Source organism: Octopus sinensis, linkage group LG3, assembly GCF_006345805.1.
Source record: "Octopus sinensis linkage group LG3, ASM634580v1, whole genome shotgun sequence".
Lineage (NCBI taxonomy): Eukaryota > Metazoa > Mollusca > Cephalopoda > Octopoda > Octopodidae > Octopus > Octopus sinensis.
In genome coordinates, this window is record NC_042999.1 from 110,065,473 (window position 1) to 110,076,792 (window position 11,320).

Here is an 11,320-nt window from a genome sequence, read left to right on the forward strand (position 1 = left end):
TTGCCTCTACTGTCAAAGTATCTTGCAGTTGTTATGTCCATCCACATAACATTGTAAAGCAGGACGAGATTATCTTCTGAAGCAAGCAAAAGAAAAAAAAAAAAAAAGCATCGGCCAACAAACAAACGATCGGACACCGACTTCTATTTTGTAATATAACGTGTGTGTGTGTTTGAGAGAGAAGAGATTCTATCATGAATGAAGCGAAATGTATTATATATAACCAAATTATTATGCATGAACGTTTAGGTATTTCTTAAGTGGTATTTTTTTAAATGTACTCAGTTAAATAAGATTTAACCCGATATATATATATACATACATATATTATATTATATATATATATATATTATATATATATATACATACACGCACACATTGAAATGCATGTTCACATGTCTTGTTATATTTATACGCACGTACTTTCACTATTAACCTACGTTGGTATTTGTGTATGTGTGTGTGTATTATATATGCATACGTACACTGACATATATACAGTCAAATATATGCACATATATATACACACAACTATGTATGTGTGTGTGTGTGTGTGTGTGTGAATGTGCAATGCATTTATAAGCCCGTGAACATCTGTATTTACATGTAGTTTCATTATATTCATTCGGGTGCAGGTAGTCATGAATATAAATTTATCAATGAAAATGTGTTGTTTTTTTAAAAAAGATATCTCTGCTATACACACACGATGTATATATATATATATATATATACTTACATGCACACTCACACATACATACATTCATACACACACACACACACACATATATATATATAAACTTGCTAAGCATAGGTACGTGTAAATAGATATATTAACATGCCTAAACTAAAATAACAGTATGTGTATATAATTTATCAATCAAATTTCTGTCTATTACTAATGGGAACAATGTTTGAAATTTAAGAAAAAAACACACAAAAATATTAAACATCAGGTGTGTTCTTTAAAACGTTTGGCCAGAGTTCTAAAGTTTAAGTTTAAGAAAAACTACAAAAGAAACAAAAAAATTCAGTTAAACGATCTGTAAATTTAGAAGTGGAAGTGCGCGCTAAAAGTTCTAGTTTCCGGAGATATGTGTGTGTGTGTGTGTGTGTGTGTGTGTGTTTTAAAATTTTTATTTCGTCCGTATCTGCATATGTACGGACACGCAGACAGATGGACATACGGACAGATGTAGAATGGCCGAAGACAAGCAGCTGGACAATTAGTATGAATGATGCAAGTGCTTGTGTCGACACTGGACAATATAACAGAAGAGTCGGCGGCAGTGAGTAAATAACAACACCATTAGAACGGAACGGTGTTATTTAAGGCGCTCAGCATGCAAGTAAGTCGTGTAAAGACAGATGGACGATGGCTGCTGCTTCTAGTTATGTAAACCATGCATGTGTGCATTGGCAAAACGACAAGGATGCCAATGCAGGCAGTCGTATTAACAGCACTACCATTGTATGGACACCTTTTAGTCAGTGCATTAGGTTCCTAAGAGGGAAGATGTCTCACGTACCAAATGCAGCTATACACATGCATATACATCTATCTATCGATCGATCGGTCGATCGTTCAATCAATCGATAGTCGGTTAGATTCAGATAATCACTGTATTACGATAAAAAAAAAAGGTAGACACAGATAAATACTGCATTATGTTTGATATTATATATTATGTATGTAGGTAGATTATTCATTTGATTGATTAATACGGGGGATTACAGATAAATAAACGGTCGTATAGAATAACAAAATTTACGAGACAGCTATACGGATTCACGTATTAAAGACATTAGATCAATAGATAAATACACAGTATTTTGACCGATAGACATAAATATTAAACAGACAATTTGACATTAGATAGAGAAACAAATAAACAGAAAACAGGGAAAATAGACGGAGATATATAGAGGAAGATAATTTGACAGGTAGAAAGATAAGATCAATGAACGAATAAAATACTATAGAAACCGAACTTAAGCTACGATTCCTTCTTGGCGAAAGGATTTAGAAAATTAAAGGAGATGGAGAGGGCGAAATGCGATTTCTTTAGTCTGTAAAGCAATATATAGATTAAAGGAAAATGGTGCTTCCATGCTGCAACCTGTATGCTGGAACTTGTCTTACACATCTGACCATCAACATCATCACCTACACCACCACTACCACCAACACCAGCAACTGCTGTAGTAGAAGAAAAAACACTACCTCTGGCACCAAAGCTTAGGTGCCAGACATGTAACGAATGATTGTTTCGGATCTGGTCAATCGCATCTCCCTCGTTCAACATCACCACCTTGTTCGCTCTCGGACTGTAAACTATAATTTTTTCAAGGTGACGACGAAGAAGGCGGACGAAATTGAGAGATATAATGAGTGAAATAATAAACAGAACAACGATCGTATTACACAATTAATAATAATAATAATAATAATCATAACAACGATGATGATGAGATAATGATAGTAATACAGAAAGAGCCGGTCTTGATGTTAATAATAATAAACAATAACAATAAGGCATGCTACGGAAAAGAAAGAAATCGTTGTAACTTACCCCATGTATAATCCATTCATCGTGGTGGTGATGGTAGTAGTAGTAGTAGTAGTAGTAGTAAACGACGTCGGAGTGTCAGCAGAAATCAACGAGAAAATGTCCGGTGTGTGTGTGTGTTTGTATGTGTATGTATATTTGATGTGTGTGTCATAAAAACTTAGTAGTTTCTTATCTTTGCATTGCTGGTGACATACACGCACACATGTTCATATATACATACATGTATATACATCTATTGAAAAAGAAAGAAAGAAATCTATACACATGCGCGTATACATGGGAGAAATACGTTAAATATCTACAAATGCATATTATATACATAAATGAATATATATGTATATCCATAGAGAGAGCAGAGAGTCAGCGGTTATGGCAGAAATTAGAAGAGGGCCGACTTGTGCCAGTCCATTTTGACTATCTTCTTTGCTTGTCTGATTACTACCTCGCTGCACGTATAGCATCCTCTCTTTAGCATTCCCTCGGGCCAACTTGCTGCCACCGCTACGCTCTGCCCGTCACCACCACCCACCAACTCACTGCCGCGCTGCCGTCACCAGTACCTGCCGACACCCCTCCTCTCTAACTATGCACTCTTCCGAAATCCAAACTGCATTTTTTTTTTCTTTCTTTCTCTCTCTCTCTCTCTCTCTCTTTTTTTTGTGTTTTTTTTGTCTCTCTCTCTCTCTCTCTCTCCTTCTCTAAGCTATAAACGCAGATGAAAAAAAAATGATGACTCCGTTTGTGGTGGACAACAACAATAAATAAATAAATAATAATAATAATAATAATAATAATAATAATAATAATAATAATAATAATAAAATGTAAGTGGTATTATCCTCAGGCAAACATCGGAAAAGGGTTAAATCTGTGGGCTGGCGGGTCTTATCTGAGGTTTGGAAAGACAAAGGAAGAATCTGAAAAACAAGGTTCAGTCCGTGAATGCAAGACCAAAGAGGCCTCGTCGACCTTTAGGACAGTCAGTAGTAGCAGCAAGCTTGTCCAAGAGGTACGGTGTCGGAAGAATCAGGTATCTCTCTCGCTCGCTCTCTCTTTCTTTCTCTCTCTCTCTCTCCCCACCTTTGTCTATCACTCTCTTTGCTTCCTTCACTTTGTCACTGTTTTTCTCGCAGTTTATCTGGCTGTTGTGCTTGTCTTTTCTCACTAACTATCTCGAAACTCCTCTCGCTTTCTATTTGACTGCACACTCTTTCACTGTTTTGCCGAAGAGAAAGAGAAAGAGAAAGAGAGAGAGGGAGAGGGAGAGCTCCCTCCCACTCTTTCTGAATATATATGACTGTCTTTCCTCTTCTCGTGATCTCTCTTTCTCACATATTCACACACATGTATGTATATATATATATATATACCTATGACTGTCAGTGCGCAATCACTCACAGTTCATACTCTCTCTCTCTCTCTCTCTCTCCGTCCTCTCTCTCTTTGCGTGCGTGCGTGTGTGTGTATGTGTGTGTGTGTGTATATGTATGTGTGTGTGTCTTGTTAGCTTTCGAAGTAAAGAGAGGAGACTGTGTGCATGGACAGAGGCAAGAGTTCACCATAACTAGACTGACTAGGAAAGTCAAAGACTGTGACAACAAGCGACCGCTTGTCATACATGCACATATACATGCATAGTAGCAGAGGTTGCAATAGTTCTGATGGTGATGGTAGCAGTAAAGATAGATAAATACACGGATGGAGCAATTAGATAGATTGATGGATATACAGACGACAGAAAGAGGGGGAAGAGAAAGAGAGAGAGAGAGGGGAAATATAGTTAGAAGACAAATATATGATCCAACTATAATAGCTTCTTGGACTTTTCGTATTTATAGTTTTACATACGTGCCGCTTCTACGCACACATTTATACGTACACAGCACATAGGCTTAAGAGGTGGGTAGAATCAATCGTCAGTGGTCGGGTAGAATCTTATTGTTTTGAATGCAGTTCTTCCACTTTTACTTTTTATCCACGAACACATCTGTGTTTCTTCTGTACAAAATATGTACGGATTTGCAAGCGTCACTATTTCTAACTACCTATAACATTATTTCTATAAACTCATATACATTATTATACTTACATGTATATATGCCCGAGTAATATTAATATACTGAATAGATTATATATATATGTATGTATGCATGAAAGTGTGTATGTATAAATATTTGAATATGCATGTATGTATGTATCACTATTTCATATTTACGATTGCGTTAATTATTTTGTGATAAGTGAAACAACGACGGGCGGTGGAGAAGATAAGAAAAATTAAAAAGGAGAGACAGTTGAGAGAATAGAAGAAGCGAGAGAACGAAATACAAATATAGTGTAAGCAAACGAGAGAAAGAGAGTGAGAAAAGGTTTGTAAATAGAAGTAGAGAATAGAAATAGGAGAAAGAGAGAGAAAGAGAAGCTGAGCGAGTGGTGATGTAAATAACACCAGGGATAGAGGTAGTGGCAGAAAGACGTGGGAAATAAGAAAAAGATAGATAATTACACTAAGTGGAGAGAAAGGAAAATGAGAAAACATGTGGTGAAATAGGATAGAGAGTTCTTAACAGAGAAGGTTTAAAGCTCTAAGGAGAGAATTAAATTTATAATCATGTGTTGAATGAGAGAAAAACTGAGAAAGAAAAGGAAAAAATAAGTATCAGAAAGAAATAGAGAACGAATGAAAGAGAGAAGCAATTGTTCTTTCTAACAAAATCTTACCAACCCGTACAAATATTCGCCGGAATTTGTCACGAAAATGTAGTTATAACATTATCAAAAACTTTTTACACTTCCCCTCGCCCACAAATATACATGCATATGCGTATATGCTAAAAGTCGCGAACAGGTTTTGAAATTTTGAACTCGTTCGGTTACGTTAGAAAATGAACTTTGCGAGGGCCCAAATTGAAAATCTGAATATGTATGTATGGGCATGTGCATGCGTACATGTGTCTGTGTGCGTGCGTGCGTGTGTGTGTGTGTGTGTGTGTGTGTGTGAGAGAGAGAGAGAGAGGAGCTGTGTGCGTGTGTGTGTGTGTGCGCGCGTGGATGAGTGTGTACGTGTGTCTGAAGTGGTATGGATGTAATTTTTACATAAACGTCATTGATTTCTTATATAGATCATAAGTCACAAATTTATAAAGGATGAAAATCGAAAATATAGCTAAACTTTCTTGAAGAAATAAGGCTTAGTAAGAGAAATAAATTCAGCCGAAAATTGAAACCGAGCTGAAGAAACAGCCCCGCAGGGAGGTCAACCTTTATTCCGAATATCGCAGTCAAGCGTTAAAACTGTTAAATAATAGATGACGACAATAACCACGGCGATGATGTTGGTAATAATGATGGTGGTGGTAATAATATTAGGAAATAATTACTGAAAGCTTAAGTCAGCCCCTAATCAAAGGCACTTAAAGCCATGACCATCCCGTCTATGGTAATAAGTAGTGATGCGAGGTAGATTTGGTTATTACATCAAGCAAAACGAGAGGCTGCGTAGATGTTACTTAACTCAGATGATGAAGTTTGTTTACAGCGATAAATACTAATTTATTTTGATATTTTCTATATTTACACATACACACCTTTCGGATGGCTTTCCGCACTCTGCTCGTCAAACCAGGTCTGGTACACCCCGATCGTCCCCTCTCACTCCAAAAACTCAACACCAATCCTATCTTTCTTTTAATTTACCTCGGCATAACCTCTCTCTTTCCCCCCCCTCTCTCTCTCTCTCCAAAATTTACACACACTCATACACACAGTGACAGACATACGCAGACCGACATACACATACATACATACACGGAGAAACACACACACAAATACGTGCGCACACACGCTCACACAAACACACACACATATGCGCACAGACACAGAAACACACACGTTATCACTCTTTTTGCCCGAATGTCATATCATTCATCTTGTTACACTTTCTCTCTCTCTCTCTCTCTCACACACACAGACACTTTCTCTCTCTTTCTTTTCTCTCTCTTTCTCTCTGCCTTTAACGTTTATCTTGTCTTATTATAGCTATCTTTTTCCACACCACCAACCCAACCACCCCTCCACTTTCATTCACTCACTCACTCACTCACTCACTACTGAGTGGCATCCCTCACCACAACTGATTATAAGTAGATAACTTTGTAAAGAGCAATGAAATTATTGGAGCAGTTGTCTCAATCAACAACTTTGTCATTAAGTTCAATTAGTTTTAGCACCTCTCACTGAGACCGATCCTGCTACTGATGTACAGGTTTACCGTTTAACAGCTTTCCACGATGATACCGTAAGTTCAACTTTGACTTTAACATACGCGCAACATGATTACATATGGTATATATATATTTATATATATATTTTATATAATATATTTATATACATATATATATATATATATATATACACACACATATTATTATATATATATACATATATATATATATATATATTAATATACAATATACATATATTATATATACATATATATATATAATATATATTTATACACTCACACATACATACATACATACATACATACACACACGTACACATGTGTGAATGTATATGTATGTATTTAAAGCACTTGCATGTAAACAAGATTATACAAAAATGTAGTTACGAGAATTACACGTACACACATGCATCGATATGTGTTTGTACGTGCATATATATATATATACATATACATATAATATACGTATATATATGTATATATATATATACACACACCACACCACACACATGTTTATATATATGTATATATATATATATATATATATATATATATATATTATATATATTATATATATATATATATACATGTTTATATATATATATATATATATTATATATATATATATAATGTACAATAACCATGTAATTATATATCTATGCAATAAATCATTAACGCAATAAATTACATACTGCAGAAATACAAATGTATACGAATCAATATATGCCAGTAAGTTTGTCGGTGTGTATGTACGTATGTACGTACGTATGTATATATATATATGTATGTATGTATGTATGTATGTATGCATGTATGTATGTACGTGTGTGTGTGTGTGTGTTTGTGTGTGTGCGTGTGTAGAGTAATAGGTTTATAGGGAACTAGATAGATATGAATATGCGGTTGTATAAGCATGCATAAATACATACTCGCATACACGTATACGAATGTAAACACACCTGTACTTATATATATATATATATATATATATACATACACATGCGTGTACATGCAGTTCATACGTACATTTAAATTTGTACACACACACACACACACGCACGGACACTTAGTTCTGACTGTCGGAATAAAAATTATTACTCGAATCCATTGTAAACGTTAATATTTCATTTTGCTCGTAGAAGTCTCTTGCTACTCTGAATTTCGCCCCTGGGTACTATCGGTCTTTAAGGAGAGTTTCGACACAGGCGAAACTCTGAGTAGCAAGAGATTTATCCGACCAAAATAAAACATTGCATGTGTATGTGTGTGTGTGTGTACGTGCGCACACGCGTATGTGTGCATGTATGCATATATGTATGTATGTATGTATGTATGTATGTGTATGTATGTATGTATGTATGTATGTATGTATGTACGTACGTATGTATGTATGCATGTATGTATCTCTCTCTATATATATATGTATACATACATATATATATATATATTATATATATATATATAGTCCTGTCTGTGTTTGTTGTATCGTCTTCTAAGTTTTTATGCGTTCTTGTCTCAGTTTGTATTTTTCTACATATCATAATATATATATAATATATAATATATATATATAAGTATATATATATAATGTACGTATGTATTCATACATATGTACGTGTGCGCACACATATATGCATTCTATAGATGGTAACGTGCCAGTGCATTCATGCTTGACACGTTTAATGGTTACAAAGACTGGACGGTGGTCAGACAGGAATGATCTTCTTTGTAAAACCATTCATTAGCGTATAGAACAGATGACCACACCCGTTACTAAGACCAGTATAAGCATTTGATATGGACACTATATAATTACACACACCCAGACGTGAGTGTGTGTGTCTTTATGTATGTGTGTATCTATGGGTGTATGTGCGTGTGTGAATGTGTATGTGTGCGCGCGCACACACACACACATATATAGTATGTATGTATGTATGTATGATGTGTATGTATGTATGTATGTATGTATGTATGTATATATATGTATATATATAAACACATGCGTGCACACTGACATGTGCGCGCGTTTATTTACGTTACGTACATACATCGTCATGCGCACCTATATATGTGTTATATGTCGGTGTTGTTTATATATATATATAATTATATATATATATATATATGTGTGTATATATGTATATATGTATATATATATATATATATATATATATATGGTGTATATATGTATATGTATATATATACTATATATATATATATATGTGTGTGTATATATGTATATATGTATATATATATATATATATATATATATATATATATATATATATATCTGTGGTCGTGTTTTGTATGTATTTGTGAGTTTGTGTTTGCCTCCCACACCATCGCTTCACAACCGATGTGGTGTGTTTACATCTCCGTAATATAAGCTGGTTCGGCAGAAGAGACCGATAGGATAAGTACTAGGCTTACAAAGAATAAGTTCTGGGGTCGAGTTGTTCGACTAAAGGCGGTGCTCCAGCATGGCTGCAATCAAATGACTGAAACAAGTAAAAGAATATAAGAATATATATATATATATAGGTTTTAATATACATCTTGCAGAGGCTCTGGGAAGAACATCAGAGAGGCTTTTTAAACCACACACACACACACACACACATACAGGGCAATTCAGAAACCCTTTTCTTTTTAGCGTTTAGACGATATATGAAAATTTAAATTCGTTATTATGTTACAGTTTTGTTTTTATAGGTTTTTAATAATTTGTTATTTTCATGTAAATATCTTATCACACACACATACATACACACATACATACACACACACACACACACACACACACATCGTTATATAATTTAGAAAAATACCAAAGGATGTGGGAATTCTCATTGTCCTAAAAGTGTAATGCGGTGATTTATTTCGATTTTTCCAGATATATCTATCTGAACTACCCGGAGTGGTCTAGGTGGCTGCCTGCAATTAGGCATCCACTCTGAAAACCATGAGCCGTGACAGCAGCGAGAATACTGTTGTGCAGAGGAGTTTAATGAATGCTTGCAGGGACATGGGAGAATGCTGTGAAAGAGAGGCGAATTTTGAGAAGTGGGGACAGTCGGGAGTTTGAGATATACATTTAAAAGCTCAACTGACCCTGGCTGTCAATCGGTTTCTATTAATGCCATGAATCACTGTTTGTGCGTGCTTTATACATTTATGCACACACAGATTGATCGTATGTGCTTGTAAATTATATATGGACGTGTCTGAGCGTAAAAAGTTTGCTTCCCATTCACATGAGTTCCAGATTCAGTCTCGCTGTGTGGTACCTCGGGCAGGTGTCTTCTACTATACCCCTGCGCCGACCAAAGCGTTGTGGGTGGATGAAAACTAAAAGAATTCCGTCTTACACACACACGTGTGTGTGTGTTGTATGTGAATGCGTATATGTGTGTGTGTTTGCACTCCCCCACAACGTCTGACAACCGGTGTTGGTTTCTTTACGTTCCCTGTAACTTAGCGGTTCGGTATGAGACCCATAAAGTACCTTACTTAAAAAAATAAGTACCGGGGTCACTTTGTTCGACTAAACACAGCATGGCTGCTGTCCATTGACTAAAACAAGTAAAAGTTATAAAGCATGTATGCCTATGAGTGTGATGCTTGTGGTGGTGATAGTGGTGGGGTGTGCAATCCAGAGTGTGGACACTTTGTGGGTATCTGTACAGTCAGTTTCTGTTCTAAGGGTAATTCTTAGGACGATGCTGGTTCTATTTTGCATTTACCTTTTCGAAAAGCCTTTTCCTTGGACCACACAAGTAGCGTGGACACGGAAGATTTGCGTTCGTGGCCCATGGCTAATCCGTCCTACAACAATAACAACAATAATCCTGAAATTTGGTGGTGGTGTTGTGGATGTTTAAGTCGATTACATCGATCCCAGTACTCGACTGGTATTTAAGTTATAGACCCCAAAAAGATGAAAGGCAAAGTCGACCTCGGCGGAACTTGAACTCAGACGTAGTACCGCTAGGTATTTCGTCCATAAACCGAAGCGAAAATCCCAGGATATCGTACATAGTTGTATATACGCAGTCAATCCTAACAGAAGGACAGCTTAATCACACACTACGAAGAATCTTCTGCACTTGGCACTGTATAATAAAGACGAAAGAAAGCGTGGTGGTGGCATGTCTATTATTTCGACACCAATATATATCTGGTACTATAATTTATCGATCTGGAAAGAATGAAAAGCAAAGATGACCATAGCGTGATTTGAGGTGTGTATAAAGAGCCGGAAAAATGCCGCAAAGAATTTTGACCGACCTGTATACGTTGGTACAAAGTCAGTAGTTTATTGGGAGGGACAAGTCGATTATGTTGACTCTCGTGCTTCAGAACTTTATTTCCTCGACCTAAGAAGATCAAGGCGGGATTTGAACTCAGAGCGAAAAGAGATGAAAGAAACGTCACCAAGTATTTGGTAAGACGGGCAAACAATTTCGCTACCACACCGCCCGAATAATATTGGTTTCAATTT

The 11,320-nt window shown here is 35.9% G+C and overlaps 1 protein-coding gene and 1 long non-coding RNA gene across 4 annotated transcripts in view; one reads left to right on the forward strand and one right to left on the reverse strand.

Annotated features, from left to right (window-relative positions):
* Nucleotides 1-6,238, reverse strand: part of LOC115209324 (zinc finger protein rotund-like) — a 428,746-nt gene extending 422,508 nt beyond the window's left edge. Inside the window, exons 1-2 of one of the 3 annotated variants that reach the window (XM_036501218.1) lie at nucleotides 6,161-6,238; nucleotides 2,574-2,805 (exon numbers count right to left, since the gene is read on the reverse strand). In XM_036501218.1, coding sequence (XP_036357111.1) covers nucleotides 2,574-2,593 — 20 coding nt within the window. In that variant the 5' untranslated portion in view covers nucleotides 2,594-2,805; nucleotides 6,161-6,238. Of the gene's footprint in view, nucleotides 1-2,573; nucleotides 3,248-6,160 lie in introns of those variants that run through there. The other 2 variants (XM_029777674.2, XM_029777673.2) reach the window with 2 other exon arrangements.
* Nucleotides 6,239-6,376: 138 nt separating this feature from the next.
* LOC115209137 overlaps nucleotides 6,377-11,320 on the forward strand; it is a 50,099-nt gene continuing 45,155 nt past the window's right edge. The window contains exon 1 of the long non-coding RNA XR_003881316.2: nucleotides 6,377-6,870. This is a non-coding gene — a long non-coding RNA (uncharacterized LOC115209137). The remainder of the gene's footprint in view (nucleotides 6,871-11,320) is intronic.